This window comes from Rhinatrema bivittatum, chromosome 2, assembly GCF_901001135.1.
Source record: "Rhinatrema bivittatum chromosome 2, aRhiBiv1.1, whole genome shotgun sequence".
Classification (NCBI taxonomy): Eukaryota; Metazoa; Chordata; class Amphibia; order Gymnophiona; family Rhinatrematidae; genus Rhinatrema; species Rhinatrema bivittatum.
In genome coordinates, this window is record NC_042616.1 from 425,797,345 (window position 1) to 425,820,740 (window position 23,396).

Below are 23,396 nucleotides of genomic sequence, written 5' to 3' on the forward strand. Positions count from 1 at the left end.
TTGGCCGGTGCAGGCAGGCGTAAATAAAGAAATAAAGGTGGGGGAGGATTTAGGTAGGGCTGGGGAGCGGGTTAGATAGGGGAAGGGAGGGGGAAGGTGGGGGGGGGAGGCTGATTTCGGTGCAGCCTCAGAGGGAACGGGGAAGGCCATCGGGGCTCCCCTAGGGTTCAGCGCACACAATTTAGCAAGTGTGCACCCCCTTGTGCGCGCCGACCCCGGATTTTATAACATGCGCACGGCTGCGTGCGCATGTTATAAAATCGGGCATAGATTTGTGCGCCCCAGGTTGCGTGCACAAATCTACACCTGCACGTAGCTACTAAAATCTGTCCCATAGTGTACTTGGATTTCGGCAAGGCCTTTGACATGGTTCAGCACAGAAGACTTATAAATAAATTATGTGCCCTTGTATGGATCCTAGAGTGACTGACTGGGTTAGAAATTGGCTGAGTGGGAGGTGACAAAGTGTAGTAGTAAATGGAGTTTTTTCTGAGGAGGGGGTTGTTACTAGCAGTGTGCCTCAAGAATTGGTCCTTCGACCAGCTCTTTTCAACATTTTTGTGAGCAACATAAGAGAAGGGTTGTCGGGAAAGGTTTGTCTTTTGCCAATGATACAAAAATCTGTAACAGGGTGGACAGCCAGGAAGAAGTGGAAAACATTAGGAGGGATCCAGAGTCAGACTTTCACTTAATAGTGAGATCCATTTGCACGCTCACTTTTATGCACGGATTATTGGCGTGGGGTTTGAGCGCAGATGCAGCCACTTATTACATAGGCCCTTAACACGCTTAGGTATGCGCATTTCTCTATATGTGCGTGGATTTCTGCGTGCCAATCATTTGCATAATTTATTTTTTTCACATCCCGCGGAAGCAGCATCTTCAGCTGCGGGCGGTGATCAAAACCCGCGTTCATAACTAGCGCCTGTTTTGCTGTGGGTCTTATTACATAGGCCTCTATATGTTTTAAGGACAATTCAAAGCCATTTGCCTAGTTCAACAGTTATTTAGCTGGGTAAAATGGCTTGGCTGAGAATGATCCTCCCCTGGCCAGCTAGAAGAAAGCATTAGCTTGTAAGCCCTCTGAAGAAAGGACCTACCACTGGCAGCTCGCCTTGAGCCTAGATTTGGCAAGGCAAGTACCTAAATCTAAAATCCAAATCTAACAGCACGTGCTTTTTAAGCCAGGGTATGATTAGGTCAGGGGAGGAATGCCTGCTATTTTGCCTCCGACTCAGCAGTCTGCACAAATAGATTGTGGAGCTTGTCTAATTTTGTAACCGGAAACAACGTGGGTGGGGATGCCGTTTGAAAACTCGTTGCAAGTTAATGCAAGCAAAAAGTGCCCCCCCGGCATACGTCAAACAAGGCGGGCTATTCAAAATGAGCCTCTTCATGTTGTGACCTGCCTCAGGTCTTCCCACCAGGCGTGACAGCTTGCATGAACAGCCGTACAAACTGAATTACAGGAGTGCTGGCATGAAAACTTAGGAGATTCAGCTCCCAGGCCTGGACACAAAGACCCCACCCCCTGTTAGTTCACATCTTAAGAGAAAGAAACAGAAAAGCATAACATTTGACATCCATCTCTATTTCTTCCCTGTAACTTCCCTTTATATTCTTTTTCTTGAGTGCTCTCTCATACTCACCTCTCTTCTTGTGAGATCATCCCCTCTTCCTCTTCAGATAGCTCATCTACCTACAATACACCCCAAATAGTTGCAAAATTGATTAATATTCTCTTGATATGGACAGAAGGGTTTTTTTTCTCTGCTTCTGCATCCTTTTCTGACTGTTTTCTTCATGTTAAGAGTATCCTGGCATTCAGGGGCTTTAGATCTTTTGTTTGTGTACTGTGTAATATTTCTAAAGCATCTCTGGCAAACAATGATAGCCTCTCTTTGGTGATCAGCTGGATATGGTACTTAAAAGTCATATGTTTTGAAATCTTTTTAAGCAATTACTTGCCCTTCTTAGGAGCAGGCAGGTTTGGCGAGAGACACACAGACACTGCAGACATCACATTCACTGGTACCCATCTAGTCCCCAGTGGTGAGGATGTCACAATTCGCTTCTCACATATGGCATGGACCAATCAAATACTTCGCCATCATGTACAATGCTATTTATGTAGTGCCTGCCAACATGGCTTCCTGCAGGTCAATGGGATGGCTCAAGGCTTTGGCACAGGGTTACATAGCCGATAAACTTTCAGGGTACTGATTGAAATCTGGATCAGGTCAGTGGAGACCAAAGTCACTGACATCTGAAAACCACTGAGTGACCTATGTGACATGAGTTGATGTGTCGGTCCAATTCCTTATTAAAAACCCTCATTGGCAATCTCAGCACAGGAAGTAGAGGGGGCCTGGAGACTGGAGTTCCTTCATTACACCTAAAGGTGCAGAATTGCTAAGTTACCTAGTTCTGGGAGGGACTCTTTTTGACCAGTCTTGGTTTTGAACTTACATCCCTGAGCAGTGTGGTTTCTATAGCCCCTGATTTTACCCATTGAAATCAATGCCACAGGTCCTACAATGCATCAGAGTGAGGTTGTCTGGAAATCCAGGATTGGCCTAAAACCTCCCTCTGGGAACTGAGTAGCTTGGCTGCTCTGGAGATACCCCCCTCCAGAGCAGGGCTAGAACATGTTAGTAGGGCTGTGTAGAAAAACTCACAGTGCTGTTGCCTGGAATGTACCTGTTCTGGGGATAAATAGAAGCCATATGATTTCCAGAGTTTTGCTAACACGAAATTCAAAAGGAAAGAAAAATCACAACTGCTTACAGAAAATGTTTTTGAGGATGAATTTTAAAAATAATTGGCAAGATTTACTAAAGAGTTTTCCTATTTTATGTCTATACGAAAAATGCATAGTACATCTGGCTGAAAGCAACGATGACATTTTTGCTTTTGTTTTGACCTGGCCATTTCCTTCTGCTCTTTTAGGATTCCAGCTCAGTAAGAACCGGCCTTCATTTGTATCAGCTTAGGGATTTTCCCCATTTTCAGCCTTCAAACCCCTCACACCAAGTGCCAAACTCCAATGGGAGGAGCCATGCCAGTACCAGTGTCAGAAATTACTCCATAGTCCCCTGAACATGACTAGCTGTGATGTGACAAATGACACCGCATGCATGGTATGAAGCAATCAGAATGCAATCCACAAGAGGTCATTTGTGGCACTGTTCTAAACATGGCTGCTCTCAGGGGCTCACAGGAATCGCAGGAAAGAGGCTTAAGGAATTTCAGAAATGATGACGTACATGTAAAGATTTTAATGGATAAAGAGTGAACAGTCCTCCTGTCTGCGTTACGCTTGAAATACTGAACAGTACACAAAAGGCATTGGCTTTCTGTTGAGTGTTGTAACAAAGAAGTACTTTTCATCTCTTGCTGGCTTTGATTGGGTAGTGCCGGTTTGCATGCAAAGGCCCTTCATACTAGTAATAGTAAGGAATCAGCAATATCTATGTGGCTGTTCTCTGTAATGTAAGCAAAATCTCTGAATTTCTATAAATGCTATTAATCTGCTTGGAAATTTGTTTTTGCATGTGGTATATCAAGTTTATTTATTTATTTATTTATTTATTTATTTATTTATTTAAAGGCTTTTTTATACCGAAGATCATGTACAAGTACATATCGCTTCGGTTTACAGAGAACCAACAATAGGAAATTACAGCAAACAAAATGAAAGAAAAATCAAACATGGATTACATAATAAATAATAATGAATTTGTCCTTCACATAAATGTGCCACAGTAGGGGGGTCTGGTTCTGAAGTTAGTGATCCCATTCCATGGGGATATTTGGATCTATTTCAGTGCCTATCAACATACAAAGCCAATTTTCTAATCTGCCTAGTTGTAACTGGAAACACTCATCACTTCATTGGTTGTTAATGCAGACCTCATGTTGACAGAGTCCTTTCCTCCTGCTAGGCCATTTAAACAACAGTCAGCAACTACTGTATGTTCTAAAGTAAATGGTGCCCTTGATAACACAAATCCCCTAGAAATCTATAACAATAAATCAGAATGCATTAATTGTTCATTGTTGGTCACTCTGTAGGTACGTATGCCCAACAGGGTAACCAAATTGCACAGATTCCACCAGCTGCTCTCAAATGTTAAATAAAGAACACCAGAAGTGTGATTTTTTTTTGTTTTGACATTTTACAAGTGCAGTGTCACCCTCTGTAGCAGGATCTCCTGTGATCAGAGCCCTCAACAAATAGCAGAACTCACTGTCTGATGATTCAGCAACACCGCCACCCCTCGGACTATTTCCCGGAGCTTTCTCTGCAAGGCAAGGGACAATGTGATGGAAGAAATAATACAGACAAGAAGAGAGGCTGATAGGAAGGGGGAGACAGACAGGTGAGGGTTAAAATCATCTGAAGACTGCCTGGCAGTTTGTCGAAGACAGGGAGTTGATAAATGAGGAAACAGAAGACTACGAAAAACAGAATTACAAATCCAAGAACTGAACCTATGGTAACCAGTGTTCAGGAGTAACCTCGTTACTTTGGGAAGATGAGGTAGGGAATTCACGGCAGAATGGGAGAGTGTCTTTTGACTCTCCTTTCCTCCATCCTTACCTCAATCATCCGGTTCCTTCGCTCGATCAGCCTCTTCTCCTGGTCCACTTTTTTTAGGTGTCTCTGCCATGGAAAAAGAGAGTAGGGAGAGAAAAAAAAAGTTACAAACTGCTGCAGAGCCAATGACATCATAGTTTGTGGTTCTGAAATGGTTTTCCTTTGTCCATTCTATGATATCGTCAGCGTGTTGGGACTTAACTACTCACTTTTCTAAATCTGAGGACAAATTCAGGTACAATTGGTAGGTCTCTACCCCAGAAGGCTGTAAATTGTACCTGGGGCAATGGAGGGTGAAGTGACTTGTCCAAGGTCACAAGCAGCATCAGTAGGAAAAGCCGGATTTGAAGCCTTTCTTCTCCAGTTCTTAGCCTGCTATGCTAACCACTAGGCTACACCTCCTTTGTACAGGGGAGCTTGGATTTGCAATTTTATTATGAGAACTTTCCAAATTAATTTTTCACTTTTCACTATCTGGAGCATAAGAAACATAGAACACCACAGCAGATAAAGACCATAAGGCTAGTTATCTCAATTAAGAACATAAGAAGTTGCCATACTGGGTCAGACCAAGGGTCCATCAAGCCCAGCATCCTGTTTCCAACAGAGGCCAAACCAGGCCACAAGTACCTGACAAATACCCAAACGCTAAGTAGATCTCTGCTACTGTTGCCAGTAAAAAACCTTAGTAGCTGCCCGTTAGCAACATACCTTCAGGAACGTCGCTAATTGGCAGCAATTGCACCCCCACCCCACACAAAAAAAAAGTCACTTGCCACCCCAACTTTGGCCGGCACCTCTAAACAGTTTGGGCTGCAGCTTTGGGCATGGGCACCTCCTTCTCCTGTAACTCGTGGGGTTGAAACATCCCCCATTTGAACCGTAGAAACTCTATGGAGCTCCCTGTGGTTCAGACATCCACTGTTAGAACTGCATGGGCCCCACACAGCTGACGTCTGAAACACATGGAGCCCCATAGATAGAGTGCCATGGTTCAAACAGGGGATGTTTCAACCCCACACCTGTAGGAGAGAGGAGGTGCCTGTGCCTGAAGAAGCAGCTTGACCGGCTTAGAGGTACCAGGCCACTGGGCAAGAGAGAGAGAAGGAACATTGCAGGGGAAGAACTGGGAATTGGGGAGAGGAATGCAGGGACTCATAAATTGGTTGGGGAAGGGAGTAGTGCAGGGGAAGAACAGGAACTGGAGGAGGGAAGGGAAAGAAAAGGGACTGGGGTAGAGCAGGGGGGAGAATGGGACTCAGGGAAGGGGAGAAAAGGTGAGCATGGGAAGAATGATGTTTGGAGAGAGCAGGGACTGAGGTGAAGAGCAGGGAACGAACAAGACGTGGGAATTGGGAGGAGAGCATGGATTTTAAGTATTGGGGCAGGGGAAAAAGCTGGAAGTTGTGGATGGGAGAGAGCATGGACTTGGGGGCAGAAGAGTGGAAACGACAATTGGGTAGGTACAACTGGAGGAGTTAGATTGACTGGGGGTAAGAGCAAGAGTGTGAGATCAGGGGGGAAAAAGGGTGCTGAGGGTGGTGAGGGGTTGAGAGGTTTTGTGAATGACCTGGAGGACTGGTTAGAGGGTGGAAGGCAGTGGAAAGAGATTGGGATACTGTGGAGGGGTGTGAGAGGAAAGGGATGGTTTTGTGAAGGTGGTAAGAGAGGGTGGAAATAGGGCTGGGAAGCAATGAAAGATGGGTAATAGGAGGCTAGATAGAGGGTAAGAGACAGGAGAAAAAGCTGGAGGCCATGGAGATAATGAGTGACAGGGAAGGAGCAGGAGCTGGTGAGGGGATGAGAGGCACAGGAGGGTTGAGGTTGAGTACAGAGGAGAGTAGAAATGGGGGACTAGGGAGTGGGTGAAAGATAAAGGGGGAATAGGAGAGCTGGGGGTTGTGAGTAGGAGATGGAAAGCTGGTAGGTAGGTAAGAGTTGAAAGAGGGAGACTTGAGGGTTAGAGAAGGGGAAAACAGGGATAAAATGTAGTTATGAGTGGATAGAAATGCTGTGAAGAAAGAAATGGAGAGAACAAGATGAAAAGGAAAGAGCAATGTCTGAGAGAGACATAGAGAAAGAAGGGAAAAAGAGAGGAGTAGTGAGACAAAATGGAAAATGGAAAGGAGACCCTGGAAAAGAATTTTGGAGAAGACCGATGTTGCGGAAAGAGTCTGTTAGTGAACCCTTGGGCCGGCTGACTGGAGACGGACTCCAGTCGATGGTAAGGAAGCCGGGAGGCGGAACAAGGCGGGAGCAGATGACAGAGTCTTCGCCCTGGAAACCAGAGACGCCCCCAGGAGGAGCCCGTAGGGGTCCGGGTCACTGGGACTTAGGAGATCCGGAAGTCGAGGCGGGCGGAAGGCAAGGCGAGACAAGAAGAGGTCAGATAGTCGAGGCTGGCTGAAGACAAGGAGAATCGAGAAGGATTACGATGGTCGAGGCTGGCTGAAGACAAGTAGAATCAAGGAGAAATCCGGTGGTCAAGGCTGGCTGAAGGCAAGGAGAATCAAGGAGAAGTCCAGTAGTCGAGGGTGGCTGAAGGCAAGGCAGGTTGCTGGAAAAGCTGGAGCGGAATCACGGAGCGGAGGCTGGAACAGGCAGGATCAGGTACGGCAGGAAACAAGCAGGAACCAAGGCACGGCAGGAACCAAGGCAGGAACAAACAGGAACCAAGGCACGGCAGGAACAAGGCAGGAACAAGCGGGAACCAAGGCAAGGCAGGAACGGCAACTAAGCACTCAAGAGAGCGACCTCGTTGCAAGGCAAGGTAGGAGAGATAGACGCCGGTTTTTTAAATAGCCAGCCAGCGTTCTGACGTCAGGAGAGGGGCGGTTCAGCACTTCCGGGTGCTGGACCTACAAGAGGCGTCCCTTTGCGCGCGCATTCCTGGGCAGGGGGAGGAGTCCAGTTCGGGCCTCGGCGGCGTCCCCACGAGGGAGTCGCAGTACAAGCAGGAGGCCCGGAAAGAAGGTAAGGACCCGGTCGCTAGCCTGGTGACCGGGACCGCAAACAGTACCCCCCCTTACGCCCCCTCTTCAAAGGACCAGGCTTGTCAGGGTGGTCTAGGTGGAACTGCCATAGGAGAGATTTGTCCAAAATGTTGCGGGCAGGTTCCCAGGTATTGTCTTCGTCCCCACACCCCTCCCATGCAAGCAAGTATTCCCAACGTCTGTTGACAAATCGAGTATCCAGGACCTCTCGTACCTGAAAGGTGGGATCCTCAGCTATGGGGGCGGAACTGGAACCGAGTGGTTTAGGATGGAACCTGGAGAGGATCACTGGCTTCAACAAAGAGACGTGAAAGACATCATGAACGCGTAGAGTGGTAGGTAGCCGTAAGCGGTAGGAGACCAGACCCACTCTCTCCGCTACACGAAAGGGACCGCAAAACTTGGGTGCCAACTTTTTAGAGGGTTGTCTCAGATGGATATTCTTGGTACTAAGCTACACTCGGTCCCCTGGGAGAAAAGTGAGTGCGGGTTTCCGATGCTGATCAATATAGCGCTTCGAAGAGAGTGTGACCCTTTGGAGCCGGCGTTGCGTGGAGATCCAAAGCCTACTTAGCTGGTCAGCGGTTAACTGGGCGGCAGGCGAGGCGACCGGTACAGACAATGGCAAGGGTGGCTTGAGCTGTTTGCCGTACACGATTTGAAAGGGTGATTTCCAGTTGCCGCATGTATTTGATTATTGTAGGCGAACTCAGCCCAAGGTAATAGGTCCACCCAATTATCCTGTTTGTGATTGGCAAATGCTCGTAGGAATAATTTCAGAGAGCGATTCATGTGTTCCGTTTGGCCGTTGCTCTGCGGGTGGAATGCGGTGGAGAAGCTTAACTGGATTTTAAACTTCTTACATAAGGCTCTCCAGTACCTGGCAGTGAACTGTGGGCCTCTGTCAGAGACAATGTCCTGAGGCAAGCCATGGATGCGAAACACATGGTGAGTGAACAAGGAAGCTAGCTCAGTTGCGGAGGGTAGCTTGGCTAAGGTACGAAGTGGGCCATTTTAGAGAAACGGTCCACTGTGACCCATACCACAGTCTTGCCTTGAGAAGGTGGGAGTTTCCACCACAAAATCTGTGGCTATGTGTGTCCAGGGTTCCGTAGGAACGGGCAATGGTTGAAGCAAACCCCCTCTGGGGACCAGTTAGCGGTTTTTGCAGGGCGCAGGTGGGGCAGGAGTTAACTTAGAGGGAGACATCCCGTCAAAGTTCAGACCACCAGTAAAAGCGGTTTATGAGATCTAGTGTTCTTTGTCTGCCCGCGTGTCCTCCGGACAACGAGTTGTGTCCCCAGATCAAGACTTTCTTCCGAATTCTTTTAGGTACGGTGGTCTTGGTCGTGGAATCGAGTGGGGTGAGAGCTAGTTGGATATGTGCAGGATCTAGAATAGGTTGCGGTCCTTCCTCTTCCTCAGGTTGGGCAGTACGAGACAAAGCATCTGGTCGAGCATTTTTCTCCGCGGGTCGATACTTGAGGATGAAGTCAAAATGACTGAAGAAAAGTGACCATCTTGCTTGACGAGGGTTCAGTCGTTGGGCTTGGGCTAAGTACTCCAAATTCTTATGGTCCGTATATACGGTCACTGGATGATTAGCTCCCTCAAGCCACTGCCTCCATTCTTCGAAGGCCAGCTTGATGGCTAAAAGTTCTTTGTCTCCAATGCCGTAATTGCATTCGGCAGGCGAGAATTTTTTAGAAAAGTACAAGCATGGCATTAACTTGCCAGAAGTATCGTGCTGGCTGAGGACGGCCCCGACCGCCAGGTTAGAGGCATCGACATCCACAATGAATGGGTGTCATGGGTCCGGATGACGTAGACATGATGCCTCCAAGAATGCTTGCTTTAACTCTTCGAAGACTAAACAAGCGGGTAGTAGGCCAATCGTGAGCATTGACTCCTTTGCGGGTAAGTGCGGTGAGAGGAGCTACCTTTCTGGGTAGTGTGGTATGAAATGCCTGTAAAAGTTGGCGAACCCGAGAAATCGCTTTGTAGAGTCTTTAGGCCCGAAGGACGGGGCCAATTAGTGATAGCAGAGACCTTCTCGGGGTCCATCTGAAAAACAGAAGAGGAGACGATTGTATCCCAAGAAAGGAAGTGACTCACACTCAAACTGGCACTTCTCTAGTTTGGCGTACAGGTGATTGTACGCCAAGAGTCTGGAAGGACCCTCCTGGGTATTCCAGTGTAACAGGGACCGTACATTGAGGAGCAGCTTTAATACAGCCTAGGGGATCTCCTCCCTCCTCCCTAGACTCGGCTGTTTTCCGGCCTCTCGGGGCATTGAGCCAGGAAGTGGCCCTTGGTACCGCAGTATAGACAAAGTCCCTGAGTGCGGCGTCGCCTCCTCTCCTCTTCGGTCAAAGGCGTCCGCCCAATCTGCATGGGCTCCTCGGAAGAGGTGTTGCTGGGAGGAGGCTGTGCTCGGTGAGATGAGGTTAGAGGTCTCGAAAAGGAGGGTGCCAGGGAAACCGGCCGACGGAGGACTCGGCCTTCCTTGGCACGTTGCTGTGGGCGCCGATCAATCTTCCCAGCTAAATCTATGACCTCGTTCAAGGTAGTGGAAATATCTCGGGTCATTAGTTCGTCCTTTATGCGACCTGCGAGGCCCTCCAGGAAAATGCCTCACAAGCAGTTGTCCTGCCATCCTAGCTCCATAGCTAGGGTGCAGAATTCTATAGCGTAATCCGCCAGGGAACGAGGCCCTTGTTTAAGCTGTAGAATTTCCGTGGTGGCAGTAGTCAAGCATGCGGGTTCGTCGAAAGTTTGTTTGAAATGAACCACAAAACTTTGTAGATCCTGCAGCATGGAATCTTGGTGTTCCCACATGGGTGAAGCCCATAACATGGCCTTCCCATTGAGCAGGGACAAGATATACGCCACCTTGACGGCGTCTGATGGAAACTGTCCCGGCAGCAACGAGAAGCGGATGAAACACTGGTTCAGGAAGGCTCTACATGTTTTGGCGTCCCCGGAGTAACGAGTAGGAGCCGGAAGTTGAGTCTGCACGGGAGGCAGTGGTGCTGGCGGCGGAGGTGGGGGTTGGACCGCCTCCGGAGGGTTAGCGTCCAAGCGGGTCACCAGGCGATCAACAGTGGCAGCCAGCACCTCCAAGCAGTGCTGCTGTTGCTGGATTCTTTGGGCCATTCCGGGAATGGCTTGCAAGCTGGTCGAGTCCGCCGGGTCCATGGCCTTGCAAACTGTTGCGGAAAGAGTCTGTTAGTGAACCCTTGGGCCGGCTGACTGGAGACGGACTCCAGTCGATGGTAAGGAAGCCGGGAGGCGGAACAAGGCGGGAGCAGATGACAGAGTCTTCGCCCTGGAAACCCGAGACCCCCCCCAGGAGGAGCCCGTAGGGGTCCAGTTCGCTGGGACTTAGGAGATCCGGAAGTCGAGGCGGTCGGAAGGCAAGGCGAGACAAGAAGAGGTCCGATGGTCGAGGCTGGCTGAAGTCAAGGAGAATCAAGGAGAAGTCCGGTGGTCGAGGCTGGCTGAAGGCAAGGAGAATCAAGGAGAAGTCCGGTGGTCGAGGGTGGCTGAAGGCAAGGCAGGTTGCTGGAAAAGCTGGAGCGGAATCACGGAGCGGAGGCTGGAACAGGCAGGATCAAGCAGGAACCAAGGCACGGCAGGAACCAAGGCAGAAACAAGCGGGAACCAAGGCAAGGCAGGAACGGCAACTAAGCACTCAAGAGAGCGACCTCGTTGCAAAGCAAGGTAGGAGAGATAGATGCCGGTTTAAATAGCCAGCCGGCATCTGACGTCAGGAGAGGGGCGGTTCAGCACTTCCGGGTGCTGGACCTACAAGAGGCGTCCCTTTGCACGCGCACGTGTTCCTGGGCAGGGGGAGGAGTCCAGTTTGGCCTCGGCGGCGTCCCCACAAGGGAGACGCCGCTGCCATGCGGCCAGGCAGGCCTACCTCACGCGGGTCGCGGTACAAGCGGGAGGCCCGGAAGAAGGAAGGACCCGGTCGCTAGCCTGGCGAACGGGGACGCAACAACCGAAGAGAAACTAGGACCAACCAGTCACAAAAATAAAATGCTCAGTTGATAAAAGTAGAAAATATTTTATGTTCAGTTTTTAGAGCATAGGATATGTCAGTTTTATGAATGTCTTATCTTTGCATTTTTTTCGGTACAGGGGAAATGCATTTCTTTTTTTCTGGTATTGTACTGCATGCAGAGTATGGCTTCTCAGGGTTTTCATTTCAGTTTTAGTCTACATGTTTCTATTTTTTATTTGTGGTTCTTTATTTTGTATTAGGTAAGGGTTGGTCTGTGTTCTGATTGTGGGTGTGAGGTGAGGGGTTCAGCTAGCATGTAGTGTCTGTGTAAGAATAATCATATAGCAGTCTGGGTAGTGTATTGGTGTCTTAGGGTCTGTAGTAATATATTTGCAGTGCTCCCTTTCTCATGTACAGTTGCTGCTGTTTTTGAGCCCTGGGTATTAGTGCAGTTATGGTACGGCAGGTTTGCTACATAAGTTCTGAATGCCTATTTTTTACAGGGTTTTGTGCTACTTAAAGTTTCTGGCAGTGGAAGGTGATTATGCGGCTGTTACTGAGGTGAAACCAGAATTTGAATATTTTTGCTTTGTATGGTGAGTTTATATATATATATATATTTATTTATAAGCATTTCTTAACCTCTTACCCAGCCCATACAAGTCACCCAAATTAGTATGAAAGAAAATCAAACAACAGTATAAATAAAAATAAACACACTGCTCTTCAGCTACAACTCACCAACCACCTACTAGAGGAAAATTGGTTCTTACCTGATAATTTTCGTTCCTGTAGTACCACGGATCAGTCCAGACTCCTGGGTTTGGCCCCCCCCCCCCCTAGCAGATGGAGACAGAAGTTTACTAAACAAAACTCTGCCTCTTATAGGCTGGTGCCACCTACAGTCTGGCAGTATTACGAATGTCAAAGCGGAATGGATTAAACTAACTATATACAGTAACTAACAACCGCAACAAGGCATAACAACCCCCCAAAGGGATACAGAACCCATGCGAAGAAAAGACCAAAAACAATGTCGAATCAAGCTGTCGAGAAGAATCAGTAAAAGAGCGGACTCTCCATTCCCTTCCAAGGAAAAAAATGGGCGGGACTCTGGACTGATCCGTGGTGCTACAGGAACGAAAATTATCAGATAAGAACCAATTTTCCTTTCCTTGTACGTACCAGGATCAGTCCAGACTCCTGGGATGTAACAGAGCTTACCTTAATTGGGATGGATCCGGAGAGGCTCCTCTAAGCACTCCCTTTCCAAATCCACCGGCACCAGGTGCCCCGAACATCCAAGCGATAATGTTTTGCGAAAGTATGCAAAGACTTCCACGTAGCCGCCCCGGCAAATTTCCCTCTGGGGATACCTGTTGACTTTCCGCCCAGGATGAGGCCTGAGAACGAGTGGAATGTGCCCGCAGACCTGCGGGTTGAAGCTCTATCCATCCAACAAATAGGCAGCCATGATGGATTCCTTAAGCCACCTAGCGATCGGTAGTCTTGGAAGCCATATTGCCCTTTTGGGCCCACTCCATAGTACAAAAAGGTTGATCCGAGACTCGAAATGCATTGTCAACCTCCAGGTATCGCATCAATGCTCAACGAACATCAAGTTTCTGAAGGTCCTTGGAGAAAGATCCGACCTACCTAGATCCAAAAATGACGTAAGTTCGACCGACTGATTTAAATGGAAGGAAGACAACCCACCTTAGGCAGAATCGAGGGAACCCTACGCAGAGAAAACCCCAAAGTCAGTGATGCACAAAAAGGGCTCCCCTACAAGAGAGAGCCTGAAGCTCAGACAACCTGCGTGCCGACGCAATCGCCACCAAAAAACACTACCTTCAAGGTAAGATCCTTCAAGGTTGCCCTGTGCAATGGTTCAAATGGTGCCTGACACAAGGCCTTAAGAACCAGGTTCAAATTCCAAGAGGGACAGGGCTGTCACACTGGAGGCCGTAAATGCTTCACCCCCCGAAGAAAACAAGAGACAGGATGAGTCGCCAAGAACGCACCCTGGATGTTACCATGCAAGGAACCAAGGGCTGCTACCTGTACCCGCAAGGAACTACATGACAATCCCTTCGCCAATCCAGCCTGAAGAAAGTTCAAAATCTCCAGAACGGTCGCCGAGTTAGGAACAATAGCTCTGTCGAGACACCAAGTCTCAAAGACTTTCCAGACCCTGACATAGGACAGGGAAGTAGAGACCTTACGAGAAAGCAACAAAGTAGTTACCATGGCATCTGAGTATCCCTGAGACTTCAGCTGCTTCCTCTCAAAAGCCATGCCGCTAGACAGAAGCGGGTCGAACCTGGTCGAAACAGACGGGTCCCTCATGAAGCAGGTTCGGTTGGTCCGGGAACGCAATGGAGGCGCTAACGCCAGATTCACCAGATCCGCAAACCAGGGGCGCCGAGGCCACTTGAGGAGCTATTAACACTACACTCGACGGATGTAACTCTATCGGCGAAGAACTCTGCCTTTGAGAGGCCAAGGTGAAAACATGTACAAGCAGAACATCTGTCAGCCAGGGCAGAGCACCAGCACGTCCACACCCTCTGCCCCCGTGTCCCTGCGACGAGTGAAGAAACCGCTGCACCTTGGCATTCTGAATGTCGCCATGAGATCCAGTCGGGGAGTGCCCCACTGAGCACAAATGATCTGAAAGACATCGTCCGCCAATTCCCATTCTCTGGATCGAGAAAATGGCGACTGAGGAAGTCCGGATGAATATCTCCACCCCGGCAATGTGAGAAGCTGCTATGCAGGCCAAGTGTTGTTCCGCCATTGGATCAAGAGATGGGCTTCCAACGCTACCGGTCGATTTCTGGTTCCTCCTTGACGGTTGATATAAGCCACTGTGGTCACATTGTCGGACAGGACTCTGACCGCCTTGACCTGGAGAAGCAAGATTCGGTCAGTCCGGGACCAGAGTGCCAAACGGACTGCTCTGGTCTCCAGACGATTGATGGACCAATGCGCTTCCTCCAGAGACCACAGCGCCTGTACAGACTTTCTCAAACACACCGCTCCCCAACCGGACAAGCTGGCATCCGTCGTGATCATTGTCCAGATCGGAACTACCAAGGGAACTCCCCGCGTCAAGTTGACCGGGGACAACCACCAATCCAGGCTGGACCGCGCGTGCTCTGTCAGCGGTAGCTCGAGATGGAACTGTTCGGAAACTGGATTCCATCGGGACAGCAATGCTGATTGTAAAGGTCACCTATGAGCGAAAGCCCACGGAACCAATTCCAGCATTGAGGCCATGGAGCCCAGGACCTGAAGGTAATCCAGACCATTGGTATAGGCCGGGATAACAAGGCTCGTACTTGGGCTTGAAGTTTGAGCATATGCTCCGCCAGGAGAGACACCCTCCCTTGACGGGTGTTGAACAAAGCTCCCAAAAATTCCAGAGACTGAGAAGGCACCAGATGGCTTTTGGCCTCGTTGACTATCCAGCCCAGTGATCTCACCTCCTGACAGAGAACTTCTGACTTCACTCGAACAAGCCAACGGATATACGAACAATCCTTCCCTGCGCATCTGAGCAGCTACCACCACCATAATCTTGGTGAACGTCCTGGGAGCAGTGGCTATTCCGAAAGGCAGTGCCTGGAACTGAAAATGCTGTCCCATCATGGAGAACCTCAGGAACCTTTGATGATCTGCCCGGATCCCGAATATGCTGTGAGACCTAGGGACGCAAGGAACTCCTCCGGTCTGACTGAAGCAATTACTGATCGTAGAGTCTCCATACGGAACCGAGGGATCCACAGACATCTGTTGACCCTTTTTAAAACCGAGGATGGGTCCGAAGGTTCCCTCTTTCTTGGGCACTACGAAGTAAATGGAGTAACGGCCTCTTTGCAGTTCTGCGGAGGGCACCGGAACAAAGGCACCGAGGTCTAGAAGATGCTGTAGAGTCTCCTTGACTGCCCAGCATTTTGCCGCCAGCCCGTAGGTGAAACCAGGAATGGTTGGCGGGGTTGGCGTGCAAATCTAACGCGTAACCGTGTGTTATCACCTCGAGGACCCACTGATCCATTGTGATCTTGGCCCATTTCCCCGTAAAATAGGGACAGTCGACTCTCCCACTACTGGAACCGAAGAATGGACCGGCCTGCACATCATTGTGAAGGCTTGCTGCCCAGAGCATTCTGTTGGAGGCCAGGTCTACCGAAACGGCGCCCATAAAGGACTGAGAGTACATCTGCTGCCTGCTGGCATTGTGGTGAATGAAGACACGGACCCCGGGTGGACTGAGGTTTCCTACCGCCAAGAAAACACGACCTGGAAGCAAGGATCCTCTCGACTTCGGTCTATCCTCTAGCAAGCGATGCACCTTATTTTGCTTAAAGATTGAATCAGATCCTCTAGCTCCTTGCCAAAAAAGCAGCTTACCCTTAAACGGTAAAGACCCAGCTGAGATTTAGAAAGGACATCCGCTGCCCAGTTACGGAGCCCTAACAAGCGCCACGCTGACACTGTCAATACCATAGCTCTAGCTGATGTGCAAAAGCAAATCATGGAAGGCATCCGCACTGTAGGCGATCACCGCCTCCAGTCTTCCCGCCTGGCGAGCTTCCTCCTGGGATAGTGAATCATTGGCTAGGAGCTGTAGACCCGCGAAGACCTGCACGTAGGAAAAATTACTACACATGGCCACACGAATTCCCAGGGCAGAGACTTCGAAGATCTTTTTAAGCTGTACCTCCAGCTTCCGATCTTGCAAGTCCTTAAGGGCCGTCCCCCGGTGACCGGAATAGTTGTCTTCTTAGTGACTTGCGGCCACTGCAGCATCCACCTTGTTCACCTGTAACCGCTCCAAGCCTCCTCCGGTAGGGGGTAGAGCTTATCCATCGCTTTTGCTACCTTAAGCCCCATATCCAGAGTATCCCATCCTTAAATAGCAAGTCCATTGCTGAAAACTGGAAAGGGAAAGCTGACGGCGGCCCCCTAAGGCCTAGAACCACTGGGTCCGTAGCCTCCAATCTAGACTCCTCTTGGGGGAGATGAAATCCCCCATTCCCCTGAAATAGCTGGAATGAGGAGACCCAGCTCATCCCTCCGAAAAAGACGGACGACCTTCGGATCATCTCCATCCATCCGTCCCTGAGACCCCTCAGACACCCTGCTGGGGGTCGGTTTCTCCCCCAACTCCCCTCGGAGGCAGGAAGGGTATATCTGGGTCATCCTGATCATCCATGTCCAAAGAAGTATCTGGATCGGCTGAAGGTACCCAGACGCAGGCTGGCGTTTGACCCCCCTGCAGGTCTGGCTCCAGGGTGTGGCCTTGGCTTGCTTCCAGGATTCGGCCAGAGGATCCTGACTGTGAGGCCAATTTTCTGCTCGCCTTCTGGGCCTTAAAGGCCCTTATGCATCAGTAAACAAAGTCTGAAGAAAATGAAGAGTCCAAAGGACAATTCATCTCCATCCCCATCAGGGACCTATGCAGCCCTAGCAAATCAGGCCTCACAGGTCTGTCCCCCTCAGGAACCCTGTTGCTGCGGGACAAGCGCAGCGGGGGGTCCTCCCCCGAATGCTGTTTCGTGCGCTGCAGAGGCCGCCGGCGCGAGCAGCAGCCAAGATGGCGGCCCGCTGCCTCAGATGCAGACCCAGGGCATTCAAAATGGCGCCCATCTCCCGTGCTCCGCGGGAAGGCCTCGGGAGCCGACGGTAGCTCCCCGGATAGCGCCTGTTATGGTCTGGACCCGGACCAGGACCCTGCTGGGGTCGCAGAGGCACCCTCACCCCCGAGAGGCAAGTACTACATAAACTATCGCGTGGCTCCCCAGGCCCTACATGCAGCATGTCTGCCAGCAACAAATCTACTGGAACCTTCCTAAGTGCGGCGAACCGGAGCGCAACCAGTCCCCAACGCGACTGGAGGGAAGGGAGAGTCGAGCCAACACAGAACAAAAATAAAAAAATATATTTTATTATTATTATTAATACCTGCCGAATTGCCTCTGGGTCCTGGATCCACTGGGGGGAGTGAGCCAGGCTCCCCGGTATCACCCTCCAGGGGACCTCACGCTGGAAAAAAAGGGTCGATCCCCCAGTACCTCAGCGGCCATCTGAAACCAGGGGGGATGGTCCCTTCAGGACCTCCCACCCCCCTGGGGAGGCAAAGACTGGGATCTGCAGGCACACACTGTGGTCCCTTACACTCCTGATCGAAGAAGACAATTTTTTTTTTTAAAAATTAACTCCCTATCCAGTCTCTAAATAGACTCTAGCACAGACTGTAGGTTGGCACCTCCTCCACCTGCTGGAGACAGAAGAATACTGCCAGACTGTAGGTGGCACCAGCCTATATGAGGCGGAGTTTTTGTTTAGTAAACTTCTGTCTCCATCTGCTAGAGGGGGGGGCCAAACCCAGGAAATCTGGACTGATCCTGGTACGTACAGGGAACAGATATTAATCTCCCACAGGGAACAGCCATGGCTTGAACATAAGATATGACATACTGGGTCAGCCCAGTATCCTGTTTCCAACAGTTACCAATCCAAGTCACAGGTACCTGGCAATTACCCAAACATTAAATAAATCTCAAGCTACTAATGCTTGTTAATAATAGCAGTTTATGGATTTTTCCTCTAGGAACTATCCAAACCTTTTTAAACCCAGATACACTAATTGCCGTAACCACATCCTCTGACAATGAATACCAGAGCTTAAACTAAGCGCTGAGTGAAAAAGGATTCTCTTTTATTTTTTTTTTTTTTTGTAATTTAATGTTTATTAAACAGAACAGATGAACTACAGCACAATGAAAACATACAATGCCGTGAAACCATATAAATATTTCTGTAAGACATTACAGATAACATGCGACCACAAAATAAATGTTCATTCAAATGCTGCATTATTATACCCCCACCCTCAACCCACCCCTCTACACAAGATCCCTGTGGTGACCGAATGCGTATACGGAACATAAGTGTATATATAAGTACATATATGTGTGCCAGCAAAAACGAATACTTAAGAAGAACTGAGTCAATACAAAGCATACGGAGCCCAAGAGGAAGTAAAAAGGTGATAGTAGAACACCCTAGTAAACAATATTATACCACCATCAATCCTCCCTTCAACCCAATCATAACATTTCCAGGTAGAACCACAACCCAGATAGGATCAATGCAGCAATGCAATGCTCCAGGAGCGTCCCACCCACAGCATTCGCCCAAAGTAAACCATCATACAGACAGCTTAGATTTCCATTGTGTGTAGGGGTGACAAATTTTCTCAAATCTGGACACTGTTATGACCGTCGGCTGCGGGCAGCCGCAGCCAACCCAACTTACGTCATGTCATGCCCTGCTCTCCACTTCGGGTAACTCGCAGCTGTGGCTAGCCACTACCGCCGCTTACCTCCTGCCTCCCGAGACTCCACATGGCGGCTGGGATGCCGCCGACCTACACGCCGACTCTGGGCCTTCCTAGGCACGTGCATGCACGCGCCACCAGGCCTCCCTTTAAAGACCCAATGGCGGAACTGCAGGGGTGTCCCTGGCTGATGACATCACAAGCCTGAGATATTTAAGCACTTCCTTTGGCCTACACTAATCGACTTGGCAACTAGTTCTCTGAGCTCCTTTGGTGCTTGTTCCTGTTCTCCCAGACCTGCCATTCCTGCCTTGAATCTCTGCTCTGCATCTTGGACACTGGCTTGGGTACCCGCTCCTCGGGGGCCTGCTCTGCACTTCCTTTTCGGGACTTTATCTTGCGCTGCCCCGCTCCTCGAGGTAGCCTCAGCGTTGCTACACCAGAGATCCTGTCTCTACGCTCCCCGCCTCTCGGGATAGTCTCGGTATTGCCACATTGGAGTTCCAGTCTCTACGCTTCCCGCTCCTCGGGATAGCCTCAGTGTTACCACACCGGACATTCAGTCTTTACACGTCCCCGCTCCTCGGGGAAGCCCCAGCGTTACTACACCAGCGTTCCTGTCTCTACGCTTCCCCGCTCCTCGGGGCACCCGGCAGTATTGCTACAGTGCCGGTGCCTGCGATCACGTGGCTGTGACGCAGACAGCTCGGCTATGCCTCCTTTCTCCTGGGCCCTCAGCCGTAGTCCAGTTGCTACTGTTTCCAATCCACCCTCGCCTCCCGATGGTGAGGCCCCTGTGGGTTCAAATCCTTAGGGAGAGTCAAACTCTCACCTCGGGCCAAGGGTCCACGAAACCTATGAAACCTAACAGACACCCTATCGTTATGCATAGCAGTTATCTTTCCCATATAGAACACCCTGTCCAGCCGGGTACAAACATCTCCCAGTGAAGGGACAGCAGGCTTATGCCGCCAATAAGCAATTTCACACCTAGCTGCCGTAACCACCTGCTGAACCCAATGCTGAAAAAGCTCCGTCCTCAAAGCTGGTGGTATATATAATAAGCACACTTTGGGATCCTTAGGTACCCGAACACCTCTCAAGGAGTAAATGAAATCAAACACTGCATCCTATAATTTCCCACTGTCCTGATGTTCCCACCATAGGTGTATAAATGTGCCTCTAGCTCCACAACCTGTTACGCCCGTCGGTCGCAGACAGCTGTGACCTCTCATGCTCACCTCTTTTTTCCCTGCACCATCAATCCTAGGATAAATGGCGGCATCCGCCAGCCAATGCCAACCTCCTTGGCGTCCCCAGGACGGCATGGGCGCTGCCGACCACCATCTTGGATCCGGAATCACCTAAGGCGCGCACGCTTGCACAAGGGTCTCCTTTGTACACTTCATGGCGAGAACCTCGGGGGCGTCCCCTCCGGATGACGTCAGCTCGCCTCTGTACTTAAGCCTACCAGCCCACTGCTACTACGAGTTAGCAAGGAGTTTCCTCGTTGCTGAATCCGCTCTACTCTTGGACTTCCTGTTCCAGTCCTCCTTGGGTCTTGATGCTCTGGGTACTCGCTCCTCGGGGGCCCTTCTGTGTTCCTGGCTATCCGCTCCTCGGAGGGCCTGCCTGCCTTGGGATTCTACCTGACCCACTGCCTTGGAGCTATTCTTGGAACTTCCATTTGTGAGTACTTTACTTCTGACTACAACATTCTGCTTGCTGGAATTCTCTGTGGTGTACCCTGTGCCACAGGCCACTACCATTCCTCTCCAGTGAAGCTGTTCCAGCCCATCCTGAGTACAAGGCTCTACTGCTTCACCCAGAACTTCCTTCGGGCTTCCTGCACCTCAATCGCACCATCTTCAGTACAGACTCCTCGGCATACCCCGCGTTGTGGCCACTACCGGATCTGCACCCCTGAGGTAATTCCTGTTGCCTGAAGGAGCTTCCTGGTGTACCCCGCTCCACGGGCCACTACCAGATCTACATCATCAGCGGTATCACCTGGGTATACCCCACTACTCAGAACTGTGTTACTTCATCCCCGCTCTGCGGGTTCTCCTTTCCTTCCTTACAATAAAGTCTCTACCTACAGCTGTGTCCTGCGCTACTAGACCACGCCTACCGACGGTGAGGCTCACGGCGGTGACATCTCTCACTTCGGCCCAGGGTTCACATCCATACAAAACCATAACACAACCCTTCCAACACCTATATTCAGAACCAGTATACATCTTGCGCAATCGAACCGGTGTTAAATACCACCTGTAGAGTACTTTATACCCATTTCCCTTAATTATTGATGAGACTGAATTCTTGCTAACTGCTAAGAAAAATTGATCCCAGTCTTTGTCCTCCAACATACCCTCCAGGTCTTGTTCCCAAGCAAATTGATATGCCATTTTCTTTTGGGGGATCACGATTTAGTAAGGCGTAAATCTTAGAGGTAGGTTTAGTAAGTTTATCAGTTTGAGCTTAAGCTCCTGACCCACCTTTGTAGAAGTGAAAAAATGAATAATCTGATTATAAGCAAAAAGGTCCAAATCTAAAACCGGGTAGGAGAGCTGCAGTTTTTCAAATGGCAATAACTTCTGGCCATCCCACAATTGCTCCCATTTAAACAAACCCTTCCCCCTCCATCGTTCTATACGCTCTGTTCAGTCCCTGGTGGGAAGGAGCTATCAAAAAGAAAAGAAGTTAAGTGATAGGCCTGTTTAACATTCAATAATATGGGTTTCCACTTTCCCTAAACCTTATAAATGAATCTAGAAAAAGGTAATAAGCCAGAAAGATTAAACCCTCTCTTTTGCCAAGCTCTAATATGTAGCGGAGGATCCCCAGCCCCCTAGGATGCTATGCGGGCCCAGGGATTCAGCTCGCCAATCTTATGCCAATGTAAAAAAGCACTCAATTCTGATGCAGCAAAGTTCCATTCCAACCCCTAGATTCATCAAAATCCTATAACATCACATGCAGTAAGAGAGCAGGGCATGTTTAGAATTACCACAGCAACACAGCATGTGGTAAAGTTTTCCCATACTGTGATGAGAGAGAGAGAGAGAGACTATTTATAAGGCCTTCATAGTATTCAACTATTTATATGCCTTTAGGAGTGCCAGCTAATAGCTCAAGGGGAGGTGGTGATGGTGGTTTAGGGGCCAGTTTTACATGCACCCAGTGAGACGTACGAACTACACAGTTCCCCTCAGTGAAGATTTGACATCAATTGGAGTGAGGAAAGTCTCCCAAAGATGAGATTTCTACTATGTTCTCTTCCCTAACTTGAATACTTTCCCAGACAAAGTGCTATCCTGCCACCAAGTTGCTCCTCTCTATCATTGCAATATAATTTGTACCCTGGTATAGCACTATCCCATGGGTTATCCTCTTTCCAACATGTCTCTGAGATGCCAATTAAATCTACGTCATCATTCATTGATATACACTCTAGTTCTCTCATCTAACTTCTTAGACTTCTGGAATTAGCATACAAACATTTCAAAGTGTGTTTTTTGTTTGTATTAACATTCTGTTTTTCAGCTGATAGGGATAAATTGGAAGATTTTAGCTCAGGTGAATCTTTAATTATAGGCACTTGGACTACTTTTTTTTATTATTGGAATTTCTCTGTTGGGATGCCCTAACTCTAATGTTTCATTAGTATCCTTCGATGATAACTCCCTCTGAATCATGCGCTGCTGAGTAACTGTTGGCTTTCCCCTTTGATTTAGTTTAAAAGCTGCTCTATCTCCTTTTTAAAGGTTAGCACCAGCAGCCTTGTTCCACTTTGGTTACAGTGGAGCCCACCCCTTCGGAAAAACTCTGTTCCCCAAAAGGTGTTGCGGTACTGGTCGCGAGGAGCGCGACCGGCCCCTTACCTCTTCTCGGCGCCGGCTCGGGGGGACAGCTAGGGTCGCGGGTCCGCTGCTGCGGCCTAGCCCGCGGCGCTCCCACGAGGGAGACGCCGTCGGGAGTACAGGCCCCGCCCTTAGGGCTCGCGCACGCGCGCAGGGAGAGCTCTTTTGAAGGCTCTCCGGCGCAAAGATCCAGCCCCGCCTACTGAATGACGTCAGACGCCGAGGGACATTTAAACTCGGCGTCTGAGAGCTGTGCTTTGCCTTGCAACGTGGTCGCTCTGCCAAGTCTCTAGTTGCTGTTGCTGTCTGCTCGTCCTGGACCCCTGCCAGCCTGCCTGCCTGTCTTGCTGTTCCTGCCTGCTCGTCCCAGATCCCTGCCTGCCTGCCTGTCCTGCTGTTCCTGCCTGCTTGTCCAGGATTCCTGCCTGCCTGCCTGCCTGTCCTGCTGTTCCTGCCTGCTTGTCCAGGATTCCTGCCTGCCTGCCTGCTTGCCTTGACTCCGGTCCGTCTCTCCGTGTCTGATTCCTGCTGCCTGCCTTGACTCCGGTCCGTCTCTCCGTTTGTGATTCCAGCTGCCTGCCTT

The 23,396-nt window shown here is 49.7% G+C and overlaps 1 protein-coding gene across 1 annotated transcript in view; it reads right to left on the minus strand.

The window, feature by feature from the left end:
• Positions 1 to 23,396, minus strand: part of LOC115086154 — a 101,369-nt gene that overhangs the window by 12,173 nt on the left and 65,800 nt on the right. Inside the window, exons 7-9 of the mRNA XM_029592656.1 lie at positions 4,604 to 4,666; positions 4,251 to 4,304; positions 1,650 to 1,699 (exon numbers count right to left, since the gene is read on the minus strand). Of these exons, the coding sequence (XP_029448516.1) occupies positions 1,650 to 1,699; positions 4,251 to 4,304; positions 4,604 to 4,666 (167 nt within the window). The remainder of the gene's footprint in view (positions 1 to 1,649; positions 1,700 to 4,250; positions 4,305 to 4,603; positions 4,667 to 23,396) is intronic.